Genomic DNA, 23,446 nt, shown 5'->3' on the forward strand with positions numbered 1-23,446 from the left:
AGCTGGCATGGACGTAGTTGAACGTTGGCAGAGTTCAGGCCCGAGCAGGTTGCATCACAAATGCCCACAGTATTGCGCGTTACGTCATGAGCTTAATTTCTTGGCACGAGGCATCCGTACCAGATCAGCAGAAGGTGCCATGGGTATTATTTGGACAGGGTCAAACTTTTGGGGGGGATGGAAGATTGAGCTACCCAAACCTGCTTTGAGCTCCTTGAATTGAGTCTGTAGAGGGCTCGAGTCGGTATATTTGTCTGCAATTCCTTGAGCAGCCTCGAACCCAAGGCATTATTGATCCCAGACGCACAGTTGAATTTACGCCCGCGCCACACCCATCGTAGTACCCGTAGTGGCTGGTCGGTGCCCAAACAAAAGCGAAGATATGGAAGAGAAGGAAGAAAACGAAGCGAATAAACGCCCTAGTATACCTCATCAGCATCTCTCTCCTCCGTCGTATCAAAGCACGCGAGACTCCTTCACAGGGATTTTACAGGTGTAGTCGCCATTTGCCATGTCCTGCAACATCACGCCGCAAAGCCACAACCACGATGAACAAAAGTGGGTATTGTCCACTTGTCGCAGCATACGGAGTACTTGTACATAGTACTTCCCAAACAGGCACCAAAAAAAAAGGGAGAAGCTTGTCACCACCTAATTATTAAAAAAACATATAAAAAAAGACGACAGAGACAGGACTCGAACCTGCGCGGGCGAACCCATTAGATTTCTAGTCTAACTCCTTGGACCACTCGGACACTCTGCCCAATTTCTGGGATGCAGGGGTTCGGACTAATTTAAACTATATTGCTCTCATGCTAGTTTGGATTGATTGCACTAGCGGCAACAGCTAGGTGCCGTTGCGGTGGTGGCTCTTACTCATCCTGCACCTAAAAATATTGTAGCATATCTTGTTCCCAACCACCATATATCAAATATGTTTTTTACTACATGTCATGTTATGACCTGGGATGGCTATCTGTTGCTTGCTCTTCAGTGGTATTCAATGTCAGTTTTTCACAATTCAGCGTCGGTAGCAATGTAGCATGGAACCACGTGCCGTTCGAGGAAAGTGTCCAGTGACTTGCTCAGGGTTTAACACTCTACCCCGTCCAGACGTGGGGGGCCTTTATCCTCAAACTTCACTCACGAACGAGTCTCAGAAACATGCGCTCTTAACCACGTGTTATGGTTCTCAACTTGGTAGGAATTTGCCGGTCTAGGGTAGTTGGCATATTGGCATATATCGGGTCTGGTCTGCTGGCGCTACAGTGACGAATGGGGCTAGTGAGTCAGTGATTCGTTCAACGGGAAGAACAAAAAAAGATCTTTATGCAAACTGACGATGTGGTTGCCTGCCATGTTTCAAACCCGAGACCCGACTTGTGTACGGAGGAAAGGGTTACAACATGAAGTACACTAATACTACAAGACGGCTATTGATTGGAGATGCCAGCCCCTTTGGTCGTGTTTAGCCGGCCGATGTTGTCCAAAAACTCGACTCGCCACTCGAGGCATTCAAGCTCATGATTTATCTCATGAACCTACCCATCCGCTCAAGTGTGTTAAGGCTGTGTGTTAAGGCTGCAGCCTTAACACACTCGAGGGGATGCAACGCACCTGTGTTGGAACGATTGACGCTTTCCTCCTTTGGTCTACTGGCATTTTGCGCCGTATCGGCAATTGTCTCATCTCTGGTGCTTAGTTTCATCACCGCCATGATGAGACGGCTAGGGGTCCGAAGATGCCACCCCTCTGGGCAAGGTCTGGTGGCCATGAGAGCAACCAAGACAGCCGAGGGCAACCCACAGCTGAGGGCGTAAAAAAAAAGCATCTGAACTTGACAAAGTATTCGGGGCGGATTTCCGAGAGAGCAAGGCTTGAGGTGCTAATAACAAAGTTGTAGCCAGGACTCGGTACTGGGTCTGGTGTTGTTGGAATGCCGTGGGGGTTTAAATGGGTTTAAATGGGCATTGAGGACTCTTGGTGGTCACGGCCATGATCGTACCATTCATTGATCGCCATTGGGCTGGGATGTGGACGAGGCCATCTTCATGCCTCGCTCCTTCCTTACATCGTAACTACCAGAAATCCCCGATGCGGATGCACTCACGCATGGGAAGAGCTGTGCCCCCTTGGCTGAATATTCAAATACTGAATATTGGAACATGATGTTCCCATGACCAGCCACATGATGACTTACTTGATCGTCAACCAGGCCTCACCATTGACCCCTGCTCCGTACTTGGCTCATACGCAGCGTTGATGCGTGCAACAAACCCGTTCGTCGATACATTCACCTCTAGTCGTTCGCCTATTGTGCAGTCCTCCGGTTGCACTTGAACATTAGTCTGATGAGAAGTGCCGCAAGCGCTTGTACGACTTCGCAACACTGCGATACCGCGATACCGCGATACCGCATTTCCGGTTTGGCTAACCGCAATAACTTTTGTTTAGGTGGACCGGCCCGACCTCAACGACTCCAATCCTAGCGTCCAATATCGAAGCCGTTTGACCCCTGCCGCGGCCCCATTTGTCACAGACAATGCCGAGCACCTTTTGGGAGGCTTGGAGAAATCGACCTGACGATGGCGCCGTCACCTTGCAGCCATCTGGGGCCCATGTCCAACGTCTCGTTGGCTCAACCCGAATCTCTAAGCGCCCGGAACAGTGGCCCCTCTCCTAAAGAGGTTTGGTGGCCGCCGATGTCATAGTTATTCGACCATTGACGGCCTGAGTCGAGCCAACATTTGCCAGTTTCACACGAAGCCCTTGCGGTGAAAGTGCTTGCCAAGAGAAGGGGGGCTCCCGTTCGATGCGTATTCTGCAGGCGGCATGGGTTTATTGTTGCAGCAAGGCCATGGAACCGGACAGGCGCCTTGCTCGTTATTAAACGGCACCATCAACCTCACAGTTTTATCCATCGCAGTAGAGTCTTCACTTTCACTTCGGCATTTCACTCTCAAAGGGAATGAGAGCCTTCCTCTGCGTTCCTCACCATGAACGCCTCTTGCTGACATCTGCCTCACATCACCAACCCCGTCAACCTTCGAAACACGCGAGCAGCTCTAACGACATAACGTTGGAGGTTTCGAAGCTAGCCTCACGCATTGACTGTCGCATGCCCCCGTTCCTCCCTACCGTCCCATCTTCAAAGTCTCGGCCAACTGACAGGGTCATCGCGGCTTCCGAACCTCTGCAGCGCCTGATCTACGATTCTGAACCGTGCTAGGACTTCTCATACTCTAAGCCGCCTTTTTATCTCCTTCACTCGCCCCCGTTGTTGATCCTGTGAGCAACGGCTAGGTATTCCATAGCAGAACTAAAAGTTTCACGATTAATGAGACGCAGCTTTCTGTACTGCTGCTCCCCGGATGCAAAAGATAGCCTGGCAACAGTTCCGCCAGTGTCAGATCCCCGGTTCACCTGTGACTCGGCTCATTCGATCCGCCACCGCCCTGGACAATTGTTCCTGCCATCTCTTGTCAGCATCATTTAACAACCTTGCGCCACTGTTTCCTTCAATACCTATCTATTTTTTTTACTCTCCTTCTTGGCAGAAGCTTGGACTTCTTTCCTTTCGCTACTGCTGGTTCAGATCGCTCTCTTTTTTTGTATTTTGTTCGCGCCTAATTGTGTCTACATTCTTTCCTCGATATTCGTCTACACTAATCGGTTCGAGGATTGGCATGCGGGTAGACTTGGTCAACCGAGAGTTGATATCAGTGTGAAATAATATTGAAGTTCACTCTTTGGACCTGGGCGATCAAGAGAGCCGTGCCTTAAGCTCCGGACGGGCCGACTAATTTTGGGGAAAGCCTGGACAAGAATACTGTATAGATATTTGGTGCTTGTGTCCAGTTCTGTCGCCGGTCGACATTGAAATTATCCTCAAGGCTCGGCAAGCGGTCACATTATTCACCATGGCGGGACAATTAGGTTACCGCGAATTAATTCGCAAACAGTTCACTCCTCAAAAGATGATGTTCCACATCCTCTTTTGGACATTTCACTGGGGTATCTTTGCTTATGGATGGTAAGTAAAGAGCCATCAAATACCGATTTGACGCCTTTTCTTTATCCTCCAAAGTCGAACAGTGGTCTAATACTCTGCAATACAGGTACAAGCAAGCTGCGGATGATCGACTCGCCGGCTTGAATACCTTGAAATTCTCCGTCTGGATTTCTCGAGGTGCCGGTCTGGTGCTTAGCGTTGACGGAATGCTTATTCTTCTTCCTGTTTGCCGCACACTGATGCGCTGGCTGCGACCCAAGCTTCGATTCCTCCCTCTCGACGAGAATCTGTGGTTTCATAGACAGCTTGCCTATGCCTTGCTAGTCTTTACCGTTTTCCACGTCGCCGCCCATTACGTCAACTTTTTCAATGTCGAGCAAACACAGATCCGTCCTGTTAGCGCGCTCCAAATTCACTACGCCCAAGCAGGCGGCATTACTGGCCACGTTATGTTGCTGTGCATGCTTCTCATGTATACGACCGCCCATTCTCGTATACGTCAACAGTCGTTCGAAACTTTCTGGTATACCCACCATCTTTTTATCCCTTTTCTGCTGGCTCTGTATACACACACCGTCGGATGTTTTGTGCGTGATTCAGTCGATGCCTTTTCGCCATTTGCCGGAGAGCAATACTGGACACACTGCATCGGATACCTTGGCTGGCGTTGGGAGCTGTGGACTGGAGGCTTTTACCTGATTGAGCGTCTTTACCGAGAAATCCGAGCTCGCCGGGAGACTAAAATTACTAGGGTTGTCCGTCACCCTTACGATGTCGTCGAACTTCAGTTCAGCAAGCCATCATTCAAGTACAAGGCCGGCCAGTGGCTCTTCATTCAGGTCCCATCCATCTCGAAGTACCAGTGGCATCCATTCACCATTACCTCGTGCCCCTTCGATCCATATGTGTCTATCCACATCAGACAGGTTGGAGACTTTACTCGAGCTTTGGGCGACGCGACTGGTGCTGGTGGCGCTCAAGCCAAGCTCTATGAAGGAGTTGACCCCATGGGGATGTACGAAGTTGCTCTGCAGAACGGACAGCAGATGCCCGGCCTCAGAATCGACGGACCTTATGGAGCCCCCGCCGAAGACGTCTTCGAAAACGAAATCGCTGTATTGATTGGTACCGGTATTGGAGTCACTCCTTGGGCGGCTATTTTGAAAAATATTTGGCATCTTCGAAACTCGCCTAATCCCCCTACCCGACTTCGCCGTGTCGAATTTATCTGGGTTTGCAAGGACACCGGTTCCTTCGAATGGTTCCAGACATTGCTGTCGTCGCTAGAAGAGCAGTCCAACGAGGCTGCCCGCATCCCCGGTAGCTCAGGCGTAGAATTTCTCAAGATTCACACCTATCTCACTCAGAAGCTCGATATGGACACCACGCAAAATATTGTGCTCAACAGTGTAGGCGCCGATATGGACCCGCTTACTGAACTCAAATCACGGACTCACTTTGGTCGCCCTAACTTTAAGAGGCTTTTCAGCACTATGCGAGATGGTATTCTTGATAGGACGTATTTAAGTGGATTGGAGGGAAGCATGCGAACTACAGTGGGTGTCTATTTCTGCGGTCCCTCCGCAGCTGGTAAGTTGGACCTCAAACTTCATCCTAATACCAAGATCGAGCCAAATGTCTAACGTGTATTCTCAGCTCGTGATATTAAGTCGGCATGCAAGGCTGCTACTGCACGGGAGGTCAACTTCAGGTTCTGGAAGGAGCATTTCTAGATTTTATTTTGGGATTCATATTCCTGGTTTAATGCAGGTGAGGTTATGTACACATCAGGAAATACAAATATGTCATGCTAGGTAGCGGATATGAATTTTTTTTATTTGAATTATGAATCGACATATGTGAGTAGGGCCATCAGTCTTGTGGCAGGGTGTCTTGAGAGTATTGCCACACTTCTTCCACGTCTCAGTCCGACCTTGTGCGAAAGATACATCACGGATTCGAACCCATTCCAGTCAGCAGCGTTCCCCTTCAAAACTCGTATTCGTGCATGCCACGGTTCCACAGAAGGCACGCCGTCTATCACCACTCGGCGTATGTACAATGACCCCCGAGTTTTACATTTAAACACGCTTGAACAAGAGCCATCCGCCTCCAATCATGCCATATTGGTTTAAAATCCTGCGACAAGCGTTGCCTCCTTTCACCATGCATATATGTTCCTGTTCAAGATATATCCAAAGTATTAATCCCCCGAACAAAAACCACCGCCATGGTGCAAATGTCTCATAATTTTTTAAATCAGTCTAGTCACTCTGAATCCAAGTATGTAGTCTTCTCTTCGCTGATGCATGTATTAAGGGTGTTTTTGCATATACGTTCATTGCGGTCGGCGTTAGCTTGATACGTGCATGACTAACGCCTCCCATTGCGGTTACGCAACAAATTATTCTTTGTCGTTTATAAAAGGTTGATATTTCGTGTCTGTTAGCACACGGATGCATGCTTCAGTGTTTTAATGCAACCATATGGTATGCCAATGAGAGATTATTTAATGCGCCATTTGTCCGTTTGGAGCCTGAAATAGTAGATTCATGTTTCCGTTCAAGCCAGTTTGGTGGTTGGCGTGAAATTTAACATCTTCCATACCATGGTGTGTTGCTCTCCAGAATAATTACCTGTCGAGGTGGCTAGTCTCGCTCTTTAGCTTCTTCATATTCTCCTCAGTCAACGCCTCTCCAGAGCTTGGTCCCTGAAACGACGGGGTACGATAAAAGGATGGGCCACCTGCTGCATCGATCAATTTATTCTCCTGAAGCATGCTGGATAATTCTTTCTCGCCTTCCTGATGCCTCACCTGTACATTCAACCCGGGGGCAGCAGGAGAATCAAATGGCGATGGTTCGGGTTGGCCGTTTGCTGTGTTAAAAGGTCTCGGCGTCATGGGGCTGCCATGAGGTTCATCCTGGACTCTCTGCTCGGACTCGGTAGCTTGTTCTTCAACCCCAACATGAGGAATTCCTGCATTGTCGCAATGTTCGCTGATCTGAGAGCAGTCGGAGGACTCCTCAACTGTTACCGATACCTTGCGTCGCGACAGACACCACCGTATAAGCATCCTCTCGAGTATGTTCATAGTCACTGGCTTGGCCAGGTAGTCATCCATGCCGGCCTTATTGCACTTTTCCCGGTCACCATGGATGGCAGATGCCGTCATAGCCACAATTGGGACATCCTGCAGCAAAGTCTTGTATGGGGAGTGGTGACGCAAGAGGTGCGTGCACTTGTATCCGTCAATAATTGGCATCTGCACATCCATCAATATCATGTCTGGCTTCATATTTTGGCCTCGGGAAGTGGCCATCAGGTACTCCAAGGCCTCTTTGCCATTCCATGCTGCAGTGACCTGAAACCCAAGTTTCTGAATAGTCTTTATGGCAATCATTTGGTTTACAGGACTGATAGGTTTTGTCAGCAAATTTCTGAATCCTTTTCAGTTGCATTGGTGTGGACAGAATTGGAGCTTACTTGTCTTCAACGACCAGAATATGTGTCTTAGCACGTTCAGTTCGAGGCATGTCTTGATCGACACAAGGAGGAGTGCGTACGGAAAGGCGGCGACGAGGAATTGACGAAGATATCCCGATCCCATCAGAGCCCGTAGATGTGCCCCCAACCTGCTCATACTCAGAGCTATTACATGATATACTTAGATCCGACTGCAATCGATCTGGAATAGCCCCACTCTGGACCGGGTGAGATTTTCTTGGGCCGTGAGGCTTGTTGAAGGGAATCCAAAAGGAGGCCTTCGTTCCGCTATCAACAGTTGATTCCAAAATAATCCGTCCATGCATCAAGTCCAAAAGGTTCTTGCAGATCGTGAGGCCCAGTCCGGTGCCGCCAAATCGTCGGGCCGTAGATGCATCACCTTGGCTAAAAGGCTGGAAGAGCCTCTTTCGTACGTCTTCTTGAATACCAATACCAGTATCTTCAACGACAAACTTGATGTTGATCGAGTCAGATGTTTCAGACTCTGTGGTGACCGAGAATCTCACATAACCTTGGTTTGTAAACTTGATACTGTTCGTTAGCAGGTTTGTGATTATTTGCCGTACGCGTCCGGGGTCACCAATGACAACCATGTCATTTTCAATATCACTTCCAATGTCTGACTGAAAATCCAGATTCTTTCGTTCGACAGCAAACCGGAGCATTCGCACGACTTCCTTGACAACTAATGACAGAGAGAATTGAACTTCCTCAACGTCCAATCGGCCAGATTCCACCTTGGAAAAGTCGAGAATATCGTTGATGACTGTTAATAGAGACGTGGCTGAGCTCTGAATATTATCAATATAGTCTCTCTGTTCCTCATCTAAATCCATATGGCTGAGCAGCTCGGCCATGCCAAGAACGCCTGTAATTGGTGTCCGAATTTCGTGGGACATGTTGGCTAGAAATTGACTCTTCAATCTGTTGGCTTCCTTGGCAGCAGCCTCATTCGCCACCGCCTTTCGCTTCTCCCGCGACTGCTTCAATAAGGCTTCTTCTCGGTCGCGCAGTTCTGTAACGTCCATAATGACACCAATGACTCCTTCTATGGTACTATCACTTGTTGTTTTGCCGTCGTGAGTCTTTTTGCCGTACATAGGAAGAAAGCGAGTCCGGTACCACCGGTCATCTAGGCCGTGTTGTTTAACATCCTCGGTAGTACGTCCTTCCAATATGTCCTCGATGGGCTGCAGAAAGTCTAGCTGCTCGCCTTCCGGAAGCTGATCCACAAGTCGATTGAAGACGGTGTGCATATTCTCTCCGATGTACCATCGACTCGGGTCGTGAACGTCCTCATATGTGTGGTTCCATATCAAGGCGCCTTCGAGCATATTTACGCGGCGGCTCGTATCTACGGTGAAGATGGTGACCTGAGAGTGAGCAATGACGCTTAGGAGCTGTTGGCGAGTTCGCTTGGCATCAAATTTGGTTTCAATGCTCTCATGAACGTCGGTACATGTGCCTGTATGACGATGATTAGCATTTGCCCCGTGCTCTCCCACCAAAAGACTTCTACAATTCGTCTTACCGAACCACTTCTCGATATTACCACTATCTTTATTTCTCACCGCCAAGGCGCGACCCAGAAACCACCTCCATTCGCCTTCTTTACTTCGACAACGGTATTCCGTTACAAACGGTTCGCCAGTCTCCAGCGACCGCTTCCATCGGGTCAGTGCTTCGTGTCTGTCGTCCGGGTGAAAGGGCATCTGCCACTCCATACCGAGACACTCTTCCGGCGTAAGGCCTGTATACGAATACCACCGAGTGTTGAAGAAGTCGTGAAGTCCATCCGGGGAAGCCGTCCAAACTAACTGCGGCATTGTATCACAAATCAGCTTGAAACGCTCGTCATCTCGCTCTTTTATTTGAGTGATTTGCTCCGTGATAACCGTTACATCTCGGCCCGTGACCACAGCTGCTAGAAATTCCCCGGTGACATCGTCCCGGATTGCTTCGCCAAGTACGTCGTGAATGAGCTTCTTCCCGTCGCGGTCTACTAATCCAACGCGCATGCTCGCAAATGGGAATTCTGTGCGAAGGAGAATAGAAATGGGGTATTCAGAAACGTCTAATTTTCTAGTAAAGCTCTCATCCCATAGCTCCCATTTCCGTAGAAGATCAAGGCCGTCGGCACAGTTATCTAAATCGGCATCCAGAGATTGCAGCTGTCTCGCGGCTTTGTTGGGAAAGATGACGCTGCCATCTTTCCATATGGCGAGGATGGGCATCTGGGTGTTGTCAAGCAAGGCGTCCTTCATGAGGGTTATCTTTTGCAGCAGGGATGGAGTGCTCGAATGCGAGGCAAGCGACGGCGGGCCCATAGGAGGGAATGGGCTTGATGACATGGTGACGATGCCTGGGCTATAAAAGGAAGGTGAATTCGAGTCGCGGCTTGACGCAACGGACGATGGGGCTGAAATAGCAATTGTCCGTCGATCAGCAGCTTCCAAGACGCTCGGCTTTGCAACAAGTTTCTTGGTATTAGGTGGTGAAGACGCCGCAGAAGTGGTATTTGTAAATGTGAGAGTGAAGAAGGTTTGCTTATTCTCAATTTCCCAAACGGTTATAATCATTTTAGCAAATGCTTGGTACTCGGAGGCCCTGGCCTTATACCGGCTGTCATAAGTCGTCTTATTCATGTCCTTCCTGCTGACTACTACCTCAATGACGGCGTCCTGGGAAGGCAGAGCCATCGGAGGACAGCGAGGCTCAGTGGCAGGGATCGGTGATGAGTCTAGCGTAGGAGTGGCATCACCAGGGTTTGCTTGAGAGACTTGAGGTTGCTGTGCATGAGACGCAGGCGGACGAATACCAACTTCCTGCACCAGACTATCCAAAAAGGACTCCCAAGTTATCCAAACCGGCCTGCCATCCTGCAACATGTCGATCCCGATTTGCGATAAAGTTTGACCCCGAAGATGTTCAAGCGCGGCGGTAGCATCATCTTGTGACGTTGTCTCGGATGTTAGGCCCATCATGCGGCCCATGGCCTCATTTGCTAGAACCACTGTTTTCAAGTTGTTTAAAACAATGACAGGGACGGGTAAATACTGCATCGCGGAAAATGCCAGTTGGCCGGGGGTTATCGAGGGGATAGGAAGCCGCAGAGGGCTTTGCGATTGAGATCGCCCTCCTTGGTGCGCAAGGCTGAGGGGGTCCCGGAGGAATCGCCGGCCGTCGGAAAGGCGAGGGGTTTCATCGTGATGAGTTGGCGTAGCGTACAATGCTTCCAGGGCAGGTCGCTTTGGGTCACCGTCGACGAGCGGGATGACGTGCTCATGTTGTTGTGAGACTTGATCCGGTGCGGCAATCGGAGCGACCGACGCAGCTATGTCAGGTGAGGCAGCATTGCCCTCTACCAAATTCTCGGAAGCCATGATACCTCACACCGGCGTTAGCACATGGAAGATGGAGCGACTTTGGGACGGTCCGCGACCGCCCTCGATCGTGGGAGCAAATCTCTCGGCCACTACGGTGAAAGTATCTGCCAATTTGGTCGTATTAAAAATATGATCTTATTCGCTGGTGTAGCGGTCGAAGGATGTTTCAGATTGTCGTTGACACAATATAAACCACGCACCGAACTGAAGTGGTATATAACTCGGACAAGCGCAAGTAATTCAACAGCGATGAGATGTGTTGGCGGCCGTGTAACTATTAGAGGCGAGGGGTTGAGATTCGAAGCGTTTGGAAACGGGAATATATTGCTGGTCGAAGCTTTGCAGAGCTTGGTATTCGAGGCGCAGCAGCAGCGGTAGCAATAGCAGCAGTGGTGTTTGTGGTTGTGGTGTTGTCTCGAGGTCGATGGATCGATGGCCGGTACTGGAATGCCGAGTGATGTGAACTAGGGCCACCCGGGCATCTGGGCGTCTGGGGAAGGCTCAATCTCAGCCAACCTCGTGGACGCGGACACTGACAGGATGGCAACCCGAAGAAATGTTGGCGCCGATGACGAGTGTCTGGCAATAGAGCCGGCTCGCAAGTGTCGATGGAAATGAAAAAGGAGCAGGAACAAGTGTGGTTTCCATGCTCTGAAAGACAGGAACAATGCCCATGCGTTTTCAGACGCCAACCGAACTCTGCATGTGCACCATGGCATTCTCGACGGCATGGGAGCGAACGACCGGGATCCTGGACGGCCCTGGGGATGGCTTGTACCACCGGCGGTAGCTGAGAGCCTGAGACCATGACCAGGTGGACCGGGTGGAGGAGCAACAGGGTGGTGGCGATGGAGGAGGGGGTGACGGCAAGGACGGCGTGGTGGTGTGTGGTGGTGTGCGAAGAAGAAAAAGAAGACGTGCATGAGATGGAGAACGGGCACAACGCGGGCTCGCAAGCGTCCCGAGCTCAAAGCTTGGCCCCTAGCAGCAGCCGGGTCCCAACAACCAGGTCCCAGCAGGGCAGGCATCAACTGCCAGGCGGCCGGCCGTCGAGTTTGATGAAGCCGGGCTCGTTGTGTCAATTTTCTTTGGCACGGCTCTTACTGGCGGCGGCTGCTGCTGCATAGTCAGGCCCGGCATCAAAGTGCTGCGACCACTTGTGCACATGCAGCAACAGCCATACACAGTGCAGCCATACAGCCGGCAGCCAACAGCCAGCGACCAGCGACCAGCGACCAGCCGACGGATGTCAACGGTCAACGGCCAAACAGGCATTGGCCAAGCGCCCGGGGCAGCTGAAATGCTCAATCTGATCGGTCAACTGTGATCCGACTGGGTCTGGACTTTGACGTCCAGGAGCACGCACATTGCAAGGTCACGACAACCACCTTCAACATCTGGCCATGATTGATATAGAGAACTCCGTTTGTACATGTACACCATCTATTGTGTGCTCCGTACGGTTGACTGAATGCCTACCTTCTCCGGCACGTGTCTTTGTGCCTTTTTGCCGCCCCGAGGAGAAAAACAAGAGAGGGAGCGAGGGCGTCTCTAGATAGCGCCTTTTTCTGTCTCGCCAGTACCGAGTACTACATCAACAGCATACGAACCCATCTTGTAAGCTGGCATGCAACTTTAGCCTCGTGGAAATATAGAACTACTACCTTGCGGCACCGGCTAACCCAAACGCTTTCTGTTATAGTTTGAATGAGACGGACGGCCTGTCGATTTCGAGCTTCGGTTGATGGGCATATCAACCAACGCCCTGTACACTCTTTCTTGATTGCAGAGTACTGACTGTACCACGATGAATTATCTATCTACAGTACGGAGTACGGAGTACACTTGAGCACACAGGATAGTCCAGGCCCGGGTTCTAGGTCCCAGGTCCCAGGTTCCATGCCCCAGCTCGCCCACACAGCCCGACTTTGAAGGCTGGCTGCCGCATTTGCGCGCTAGGCCGCGCCCGATTTTTCTATTTGTGATCAGGGCGAGTTCCGGCATTGCCCCAGGCATGGTCCAGACAGGTCCAAAAAGCCGTTACCAGGTGGCTGCATGGAGCGCTATTCCCAGTGTCCCAGCAAGTAGCCTCGTGTCGTCCGCAATTGATCCAAATCGTGACACAGGGGCCGACATGAACCACACCTCAACAGTCCAACAAGGGGAAAGGACCCTGCGAATACGGCTACATGCAGACGCTGGCGGGTGACATTTGAACCTCTCCAAGATCATGGCCATATGGAGTAGATGCCGCCAGGTCGAGATTCCATACAGGCCTACGTTCAGAGGCGGTGTGTATATCCTCACGACCATAAAGGAGTTTTTGGTATCAGCAGGTGCAGCCAAGAGTGGCCAAGCAGCCATCAGAGAAAGCACATTCTTCCTAATATTCCAATCTTGGGCGTGGCTGAAGTTAGCGCACGGAAAGCATCCGTCCGTCCACCACCCACCATTTCGACTCCTCCGCCCTGCTCGCCCTGTGACCAGATGGAAATCAGTTCTGAAGGGTCCGCAGAAGCAACTAGCGGAGAACGGGCACCAGAGCCACCGCCTTCATCACAGTAGCGTGGCCCATCTCTCGAAACCCGCAACTACGACAGGGCATAACCACTTCCAGCCCAATACAGTATAATAGTACTTCGGACGTAGGATAGACATGCCAAGGTGAAAACAAGACTTTCTGGCTCCTGTTTGGTCTCAGACTTGAATCATGTTTTGCTTACATTGCAATGCGGGTGATGCGGACAATGTCGTTTAAAGTTATAAACAAGACTCAGTGCCCCTCCGTCTTGCCCTCCCGTGGCCCGGCGATGGATCTTCGCAACAGTTCCCATCTCTCGAAATACTATTCCCTCGAGCATGGACCTTCTGGGTCCGGAAGAGATGGATACTCCTATTTTGGCATTCCGGCGCTGTACATGGCGGGTCTCGGCGGCAGGGCAGATCTAGACTTCTCCCCAAGGCACGGAGCAAACGGGCCACGGGACAGCATCTCTAGCAGATGTGGACATCAGGCCGTCGGCTCTTCTTGCACCTATTCAGTAGATCAGAAACAAGCAACGGGAGCAAAATCCACCGATTAACTGTACATGTGGCTCTTCTTTCGATCTGATACTGCCAACCCACGCAAAGCAACAAAAAAAAAAAGTTGAAGTGAACTGGAGAATTTCACCAACCAAAGTAAGTATCTAGCCAAGATCAGCCTAAAGGTCCGGACCGATTTGTACGACTCCTTGACGACATTATGGCCGCTTTCATCTAGTTGCTGCAGTTGGATGCACATGTCATTGATGTGAACTACTAGGTACCTAGGTAGGTAGTTGTACAATTCGGTGCTGGTGGCACACGATTCAACTAACAGTAGCAATTTTTTCTCTGCTCTTATGCAACATTGTGGAATGACTGCAACCAACTATCCGTACCGGGCCAGGCACAAACCCGCGAAGGGGACAAGCTGGCGAGTAGTAGTCTGACGACGTGCATGCAGTGTCTCAAGCATGGAAGAATGAGATGTCAAACAAACCATGGTCCAGAGAGGGATCTCGCGCCTTTTTTTTTTTTCGCTGGGGGCGTCGTGGTGTTTGTTGTTATTGGTCTTGCCCTACTTTGGATTGTGCCTGGCAGCAAGACTCACATATCAACTTCTCTAAAGTCACAAGCTAGTCTACAGCAAGTCAATTGGATGCAATTGGTGGACGGAGGACGCCCCGAAGTTAATCGGCCAGGCTGATACTTTATCTGGTGCTAATTGGTCCGGATTGATACTTAGGCTGGCCAACAGTTGAACGCCTTAACCGGTACTCCGTACTCCGTAATGCTGTCAAAAAACTACTCCGTAGACGATGAGTCTCTCGCCTCTGGTCCTCCTCCACTTTCGCCCACACAACCCTCGATCTGCAGACGTCGGGATTTGCGTTTGAAACGATTGCCAAGCCTGTGGCCCTCTTTATCAGCCATGGCCTGCAGGGACAGGGGCTGGTCATCACATCTCCTACCAGGTCCGGACCCTTACGCCTCTGTGATCCATCAGTGTCTAGAACACGGCTCTGAGCGTTGATCAATAGGCACCCAGAGCGACACCCTGCAACCTGCAGCGCCGCAGCACGCGGCTTGACCTGACCTCAGTGTCAGACGAGTTGCAGCAGAAAGGGGAACGAATGCCCTGTCTGCAGGTCGATGAAAGTTTTTCTTGTTGCATTGCCCGTTGCGTGGTTGGGTCTGGCTGCGCCGCTGGGCACATTCGGGCAAAGTTGATGGCAGATGCCACGCACAGATGAAGACGATGCACCGTACCATACATACCGCTTGCTGCCAAACGATTCATCGCAGGAGACTAGGCAAGGGCTCCGACACGAGCCGGGCATAACTACTACTATGTACACTGCATGTATATCCAGGGCATGCGTTGCATGCCTGGCGGACACTCGCAGATGCAGTATTAGATGAGTCGAGTGTTTACACCAGACTCTACAGCATATTGTCGCCCAACTGCACACGGAGCTAACGCTTGGATATAGTACTACATACTTACTAAGGACATACATACCTACTTAGGTACGGAGTAGTGGTACGGAGTACGTAGTACGTACTCGACATCTGGAGTCTTTAATTTGAAGCGCTCCGCTCTTTCAGGGCCTACAACACAGGTGTGACCAGTCATCTGGTCAGCCCGATGAGCCCCAAAGACTTTAATTACCCTTGCCTGTGGGTGACACGACAGGTCGTGGGCGTCCAGGGTCCCCTACCAAGCCGATCTTCTCCAGTTCCAATCGGCACTTTTCCTAATCTTGCCTCAACAAAAAAGTCTTTTTGTTTCTGATGAAGCAACGTTGAAGCTTCGACTCCAGCTCGTGCGAAGAACCCCATGTATGTATGCTGAACATAAACGAGGCTTGCAAAACCTACTCCTCTCTGCCACATTGCATCAAAACACAACATGCGCAACGACTAGAGAAGGGGGCCATAGTCGTACTCGACGTGATGAATAGGATTTTCAAGCTGTTATAATCGTCTCGCCAAAGTCGCTCTACCCTCATAGTATTGCAGGCATTTATCTACTTGTCTAGCTGCACGCTGAACTGTTTCACTGTATACACAGGATTGATCATACATATATCCATCATCAAACACCCTACTTGGAGCTTTCCTTCATCTTGCCACATAGGGAGCACGTCCACCATTGTCGTTCCATAGCCGTCCCACAAAAGCTGCATATCCACACCCAAGGTGCTTCTGCGGCCAAGGAAGGTGAAGCCGCCGAGTCGTGTGTCTGCTCTTTTTTAGGTCCATCTTCATGGTGCGCCTTCATTATCGGCGGACTATCTCTGGTCAAGTCTATCGTGCTTGCAGCCGGCGTGGCAACCGTCTTCTTTTTTGCAGGCCCATTTACGGGCTCTGGCGACCTCGTCCTCTTGCCTTGGGTCCGTTCCGACCCGCAGGCCTCACAGGAGAGATATTGTAGCGGGTTGTGCAACGTGCAAATTTCGCAGACCCAAAAATCCGGGCCCTGACCGTTTCCGGAACCCGCTGTCCCTTGACCCCGGTCCTTCGGGTCTCGGATGGTTGAAGCTCCAGCGGCAGTGACAGGGCGCAAAGCCTGGCCCTGTGTGCCAACCGCCTCCCGAGTGAGCGGCCCGCCTGCGCCTGTCCCCTCAGGATGGTCGGGCGACGGGCGTACGTACGATTGACCATGTTTCGCTTTCTCCTCTTCCTGGACAAGTTCCCAGAGGGCCTGGGCGATGGCGACTTCATTCGCCTCGTCCTCCTCGGCCTGTGTTTTGAAGCCGTTCCTGGTGGCCGTGTCTGCGATCTCGATAATCTCTCTATCGTTGTACCGCCCGCTGCCACAGCCCTTCAGAACAGCGTTTCGCCTTTCAGCAGCGCTCGCGATGATTTGCCGAACGTCCTGGCCGGGTCGGGGCGCGGTTCCGCCCAGTCTTTGGCCGGATCCAAGGCCCTGTGATGCGCGGATGCGTCGCTTCTCGGCTGCCTCGCGGGCGAGACGACGTGCTTCCCGGTCTGGCATGCTCGCTCCCCCCAGCCGGCGTCCCTTGCCCAGGAATCCCTCGCCCGTGTATCCTTTCATCATCAAGCCCTGGCACTCGTCGCGCAGCTTGTCCCAGAGTGCGTGGAACTTATGGTCGTGCGGTCCGTGGACAATATGCGCCAGCTCGTGCAGCATCGTGTCTAGCACATTCTCAAACGGGAGAAACTGGTTCTTGTCTCCCGGGTACCGTAATCGAAGGCATATCTTGGATCCTCTATTTACATTTAAACCTGTACATACAATCTTCAGTCAGTTCCATGCCTGCTATGAATAGGGCTGTAATGTAGTATACCTAGCAAATTGGTTTGGTTGGGATAAAACTCTGCCAACTGGCCGACCTTCCATCCGCGAGCCCTCATGATTGGCTTCACTTGCGAAGCGACCTTTTTCAGAGTATGCAGAGCGTCACTTGCTCGCTGCTCCATTGCCAGGTGGACATAGGAGCCTACCAGGCTCTCGTGTTCTGGCATCTTTGTGAAGGACCGTCTGTAGCCGCCGCACTAATGTTTTGTGCACGTCTGGAGCGGCGGTGCAGGAGGAAAAGGTCGCGCATTTTGGAGGCAGGCGGACTCGGGCGAGCTAGATATTGATGCTCGGGACGCGTAAGGCACGATGCCTTGCTGGGGGCGACTGGTGAATTGGGCTGTGTGGTGTGAATGTGTGGTTGGTGGGTTGTGAACTTGTGAGTGGGTGGTGCGTAGCTCTGGAACTTTCGGCGCGAATGACTAATCGCGACTTACACGCGGGCTTCAACTAGCAGCCTTCAATGTTGGGGTTGTGAATTTGTTTGGGGCGGACGGCAGCGAATCAGTTGGCTATTATTGGCCCTGTGGTTTTGTGACTTTGAATGTATGGTTTTCCTTTGCTTTGATTCTTCTCAAATGGCTTTGGCTGTAGACTGGGCATGTTCAACTATACGTCATTTGTGTTTAAAAATTACCCCGTTACACACCTATATTTTCCCTTCTCTACTTCAAGGTATGATTTGTATGAGAATCGTATGCATCTACGCATGTGCAGCAAACGGTGATTCCATGTTTCGGCTGGACAAACGGGCCTCACGTGTGAAAAGTGCAACTGGAGTATGTTGCCCACAGGAAGCATAACTCATACGTAGATGTGCAGAGTACATTTCCTTCATTACCTGGTTATATGCTGCGACATATATGCTGCGAGCTTCTATACGGAATTCTTCTACTGGCACAAAGTTGCTTATAATACAACAAAAGCGGTTGAAAAAACGGACTTCTGTACCGTTTTTATTGTCCTATCCCTATGAGAATGTTATTCAGTTTGCCTCCATGAGCATTGCAATTATGTCCCCAAAAGCGTTCCATGGCTCGTTGCTATGCGCGCGGGATATACATTTGTTACCATGCTTTGCGCCGTGGGACAATGACGACGCTTGTAAATGTAAACACCTCTAGATTGCCAAATCTAAGAATATCTAACCCTATTCATGCACATCGACAAACCCAGAGAGCTACTCCTGTCGAATTAGGCAATCAATCAACATCCAACAACTTGAACTTGTCATCACCTAGAGCATCCTCCACACGCTCCATCAGAGCGAGAACCTTCTCTTCTTCTAATCTTCGTCCAATGACTTGAACGCCAACAGGGAGCCCATGCATTTCGTTAGCGTCATACAACTTGTAAGCACCACGGGCAATGCCATTCAGCTTCCGAATGTTGAAGCCAGCAGGCAGTTGATCCTTGGTCTTGTCTACATGTGTGACGGGGATAACGCCAGCACTGTAATCGAGCTGTTCAAGCCGTATTAGTGGGCATGTCCATTGTCCGTGGCAATATTTTACTTACCAAATTGAACATAAAAGTATAACCGCAACTACTGACAGCATCATGCATGCCGTCATGAGGAACGGCCGGAGTGGCATTGGGTGGTGCAATGATAAAGTCTAGGTTGGTGGCCTGCCAGTACTCCCACCACTTTCTCTTGTAAGCTTCTCTGCGCCCAATGAGTGCCCAGTATTCCGTAGTGGTAGTGCGGTGCCAGTCGCGAAGCAAACCAGCCCACAGTGTATCACGGCGAATGTATCGAACCCAGAGGTAGTACAAGTACTTGATGGGGCTGGGAAGCTTTGCGTAGAATCGCATTTGAGCTACGCCTCGATCATTCCACTCGCCAGTCCTGAAGAATCCGCGAACGGTATCAAGACCATCGGCACATAAGAGACGAGAGGCCAGGTATAGGGCTTCATATGGCTCGGGCGGGTTGATCTCGATGATCTCGTGGCCAGCCCGACGCAGGGCGGCCTCAGTCATCTCCAAAGCCCGTTTGCAAGCCGGGCTAGGGTCAACAACACCGTCTGTTCGCAAAACACCAATTCGCATGGTCTTCTTCTCTTTATATTCTTTGACGACATCTGCTCTCCAAGGGATAGGATGGCAAGAGTAATCATAGTTGTAGGTGCCCTTCTCAAGGACAGCGCGAGTAAAGTAGAAGAGATCATTTAGTGTTCGGGCCATTGGACTGTATACAGCAGGAATACCGTCCTGTCCGGGCATGCTGGTGGTCATACCGAGCTTGGGCCATCGACCAGTCGAGCACTTGAGGGAGTAGATGCCAGAGAAATGCGCGGGGCATCGGACACTTCCAGCAACATCGCTTCCAATACCGATCCGGCCTCCCATGGCGAGGAGGGCGCCCTCACCACCCGTGGAACCACCTGGAGTGTACTTGCTGTTGTAAGGATTGGTAGAACGACCCCATAGGTCGTTGGAAGACTCGAAGCTAAGGAGGGTGATGGGGATGTTGGTCTTGATGTATGGGACAGCTCCAAGCTCCTTCAACAACTTGACAGTAACACCATCTTCAGTCTTGGGTTTGTGAACATTACACGTCACACCGACGGAGCTATCATAGTCCTTTACATCAATGGTATCCTTCAGGCTGACAGGGATACCAGCAAGAGGGCCTTTGAAGTTGATGGATCCGTCCTTGATCCACTTCTCAGCATCTTCAATGAGAACTTCAGTGACACAATTGGTCTTCGCATGGGCTTTTAATGCAACCTTTCCATAGGTATGTAGGAGGTCGGCAGCTTTGCTTGGGTCCTTGTGTACTTCTTGGACAAGCTCCTCAATGGGCTTGTTGATGATCTCCCGGTCCAATGGACTGAAGGGAGCATGGTAAGCAGTCAGAGCGCGAATACGACGCACACGCTCATCCTGCTTGAACCGGCTATGAGAGAGATGAAGGCGTCAATGTGGGATCAATACCAGTTTGGGGAGAGATGGGGTGTGGTGACTCGTGAGTCGGTGACAGGGGAGGCGGGGAAGTAACGACCAGCGTTGACCAACTACCTACCAAGGTAGTTGTTGACAGTGATGAGGTTAAATGTGTGGATGGGGGGGGACAAGACGCAAGTCAACACGCATAACGAGTACTTACCAGTCACGGCGGTGCTGCAAGTAATCTAGAAGCATGTTTTGAGAAGAAGTCGCGAGACTCAACAGGCTATTGGATGCTGTTTGATGCTGTTGGGTGTGATATTGAAAGAGGGAAGTCGATGGTCAAAAGGTAATGGTTGGATGTAACTGGTAGTGAACGGGCAAGTCACGAGGGTCTCCGGCATGGATTAACCAGCACGGAGAATGGAGGCGCCGTTGGGCCCGGAAGGGAAAGAGTTGTAACACGGACAAAGACACAGAAGGGTGAGGTTGGAGGCAGGTACGACGGTCCGGGGAGCAGTTATTAGCTATCACAGGGGCGGCGGCAGTGGAACCCGTTGATAACCGGCCAGTTCGCGACGAGGTGAGTGGTCAAAATGTGCCACCAAGTCGTCGTGCCTTGAGCCCCCGCGGGCAGCGATGTGGGGGGGCTGGGGTCTTCTCCAGCGGCAAACCTGGGGTGATGGGCAGTGGCCGGCGCACAGGTACAATGGGGTGTACTAGACTGAGTTGGCTGGTTTGGGTGTTGCAAGTCGGCCGGCTGCCCCCCGACGCCGAATGCTCCATGGCTCCTCCGATGGCGGCTCCGATGGGCCTAAATCCCCAGTCGGAAATTTGGCCATTATGTAAAAGCGCGGTACAAGCGGACGCCGCTCGCAGATTGTTGTCAACTGTCTCGCTTGTTGCGTTCCGCTTCAGTTTGTTCACATCCACCAGAATCATACATGTAGCAAGTGCTATTTATTGAAGGCATGCCATGAAAAAACCCACTTGGGAACCTTGTCATGAGGCAAAGCACCGAGTCGTCCGTCTACGTCATGCCATCACCGGGTTCAGCAGCATCATTGGAATTCTTTTCAGTTATTTCCACTGCCCCGTTCGAATATCTTGATAGAGACTATATTATTGACTCTTCTTTCCTTATTACACATGCGGCCCTCGCTCCGACTCTCAAAGAGCTTCCCTCGCCCAGCCAATCACGGAGCTGCGGCCACGTTCCCCCCGCAATCCCTGCTAACGGCACTGGCGGACCTCAACAGCTTCGTCTCCACATCAACAAGCAGAGAAAGTCCAAAGATTTCGTCATGTGAACCCAACGACGCCTTGTCGTCCTCATATCAAAACACGCATACTCCATCATGTCTGCCGACGACCAGCAGTTTTTAGATGTCGTGGTAAGCTTGCCCAATCATACCATCATTAAATTAAATTCTTTCTTTCCCGTGTCCTTTGGTGCTAACTGAAGCTGTCCCCGGCTGCCAACAGCTCGCGCACATCCCGCCACAGCTAAAGCAATACTCCAATGATGTTGCTGAATACATAGATCAAAACGTCGATCAAGCCGCCAGAATTGTCCGCGAGACGCTTTCACAAGCAAAATGGCTCCCTGAATACGCCAAGCCAAGCCCTCCGCTGAAACCGGCTGTCGCCGTCGTGTCCATGACGCGGTTCGAAAAGGTCCAAGGCTGGGTGTCACGGCACAAGATTCTGGCAGCTGTTATCGTCTTCACTTGTGGCACCATGATATTCAAAGGATACCAGACAAGCAGGTTTATGAGAAAGACTAGAAGAGCGAAACGAGCGAGAAATGGCGGACGTACAGAGGTGGTTGTTATTGCAGGGTCCCCAACGCTGCCCCTGACCAAGTCTTTGTCTCTGGATATGGAAAGACGTGGCTTCATTGTCTACATTGTATGCAATGCCGCCGAGGACGAAAGTATGGTACACGCCTTGTCCAGGCCAGACATTCGACCCCTTGGCCTCGATACAACTGATGTTAGTGCCATTGTCTCCCATGCCTGCCGTCATGACGTTTGATGCTGACTGGTTTCGTTAGCCCCCTCAAGCAGGCGCTGCCATCGAACGCTTCGCGGCCTTTTTGCAATCTCCTCAGGCTCCCGGTCCTCACATCAAACCAAATAGCTTGACTCTCAAATCCGTAATTCTTATTCCCAGCCTGAACTACCAAACATCACCCATCGCCACCATCCCACCGTCGAGTTTCGCCGATCTATTCAACACACATCTGCTTCAACCAATTCTCACAATCCAGGCATTCCTTCCACTGTTGGCATCGCGTCTGCAACCAATAGGCGAGAAATGGATTCCTCCCAAGGTCCTCGTTTTCACGCCCTCGATTATCTCCTCAATCAACCCACCATTCCACGCCCCCGAAGCGACTGTGTGCTCTGCCCTTTCAGCTTTTACCGAAGTTTTGACAGCCGAGCTTCGACCTCTCAATATCCCAGTGACACACATGCAACTTGGCACTTTTGACTTTTCAAGCTTTGTGCCCTCGCGGGCAGCCATCTCTCACCAAGGACTGGTCTCTGCCGGGAACCCCCAAGAACCTCTGGTTTGGCCAGATGGTGCACGACACGTCTACGGGCGCAATTTCGTCGCTCAAACTAGCTCCGCCATCTCTGGTGGACGAATCCGCGGCTTGAAAGGCAGCTCCCTGCGTCGACTGCACAACGCCGTCTTTGATGTCATGGACGGTTCCATCACGGGAGACACAGTTCGCATCGGCCTCGGCTCCAGCGTATATGGTTTCGTTGGACGATGGGCCCCCCGCAGTCTCGTCTCCTGGATGATGGGCATTCGGAGAGTAGACGAGCTGTCGGCCTGGAAGACCAGTTCCTGCGACGGCTCAGAGCGCGAAGAAAGCGAGGACGGTGAGGCGGCGACGGCTTCCTCCAACGATTTCATTGCTGTTCCATCCGAGCGTAATGTATGGAGTGCTGACGCGACTGAAAGCAGTCTCTGGGTGCCTCCAGTGTCCAATTCACCCCGATCGTGACGTAGAAATAGACTTGGAGACTGATATGACGTCCAATAACTTGTATTTAATGACCACTCCAATTTAAGCCGTAAAAGGAAATACAAAATACATCTACATTTATTCCAATTGGATTTGCAATCACACACATTGAACCGTTGTCAGAAAAATTATTCTATTGCTCTTCTTTTGAACCTGGGTATCAAGGTGTAAAGAAAACGCTATTTTACCAAAATCCACATACATATCATCTCCCTAGGTAGTTTTAGTAGGATCTACTATATTTTGCGCCCATCGAGGAA

At 51.1% G+C, this 23,446-nt stretch overlaps 5 protein-coding genes across 5 annotated transcripts; 2 read left to right on the forward strand and 3 right to left on the reverse strand.

The window, feature by feature from the left end:
* Positions 1 to 3,920: 3,920 nt before the first annotated feature.
* MAA_00619 (NADPH oxidase) lies at positions 3,921 to 5,745 on the forward strand (the record flags this gene model as incomplete). The annotated part of the gene is made up of 3 exons (XM_007818617.2): positions 3,921 to 4,033; positions 4,119 to 5,602; positions 5,669 to 5,745. The coding sequence occupies 3 exons, from the start codon at positions 3,921 to 3,923 to the stop codon at positions 5,743 to 5,745; spliced, it is 1,674 nt and encodes a 557-aa protein (XP_007816808.2).
* Positions 5,746 to 6,644: 899 nt separating this feature from the next.
* On the reverse strand, positions 6,645 to 10,902 carry MAA_00618 (autoinducer 2 sensor kinase/phosphatase luxQ; the record flags this gene model as incomplete). The annotated part of the gene is made up of 3 exons (XM_007818616.2): positions 6,645 to 7,428; positions 7,499 to 8,984; positions 9,051 to 10,902. The coding sequence occupies 3 exons, from the start codon at positions 10,900 to 10,902 to the stop codon at positions 6,645 to 6,647; spliced, it is 4,122 nt and encodes a 1,373-aa protein (XP_007816807.2).
* A 5,134-nt stretch (positions 10,903 to 16,036) lies between these two features.
* On the reverse strand, positions 16,037 to 17,421 carry MAA_00617 (WLM domain-containing protein; the record flags this gene model as incomplete). The annotated part of the gene is made up of 2 exons (XM_007818615.2): positions 16,037 to 17,181; positions 17,244 to 17,421. The coding sequence occupies 2 exons, from the start codon at positions 17,419 to 17,421 to the stop codon at positions 16,037 to 16,039; spliced, it is 1,323 nt and encodes a 440-aa protein (XP_007816806.2).
* Positions 17,422 to 18,456: 1,035 nt separating this feature from the next.
* Positions 18,457 to 20,401, reverse strand: MAA_00616 (amidase protein; the record flags this gene model as incomplete). Its single annotated transcript, XM_007818614.1, has 3 exons — positions 18,457 to 18,717; positions 18,773 to 20,156; positions 20,367 to 20,401. 3 exons carry the CDS (start codon positions 20,399 to 20,401, stop codon positions 18,457 to 18,459), a joined length of 1,680 nt encoding a protein of 559 aa, XP_007816805.1.
* Positions 20,402 to 21,504: 1,103 nt separating this feature from the next.
* On the forward strand, positions 21,505 to 23,165 carry MAA_00615 (DUF1776-domain-containing protein; the record flags this gene model as incomplete). Its single annotated transcript, XM_007818613.1, has 3 exons — positions 21,505 to 21,540; positions 21,653 to 22,141; positions 22,203 to 23,165. The coding sequence occupies 3 exons, from the start codon at positions 21,505 to 21,507 to the stop codon at positions 23,163 to 23,165; spliced, it is 1,488 nt and encodes a 495-aa protein (XP_007816804.1).
* Positions 23,166 to 23,446: the final 281 nt, after the last annotated feature.

Source organism: Metarhizium robertsii (genome assembly GCF_000187425.2).
Source record: "Metarhizium robertsii ARSEF 23 chromosome Unknown MAA_Scf_7, whole genome shotgun sequence".
NCBI lineage: Eukaryota > Fungi > Ascomycota > Sordariomycetes > Hypocreales > Clavicipitaceae > Metarhizium > Metarhizium robertsii.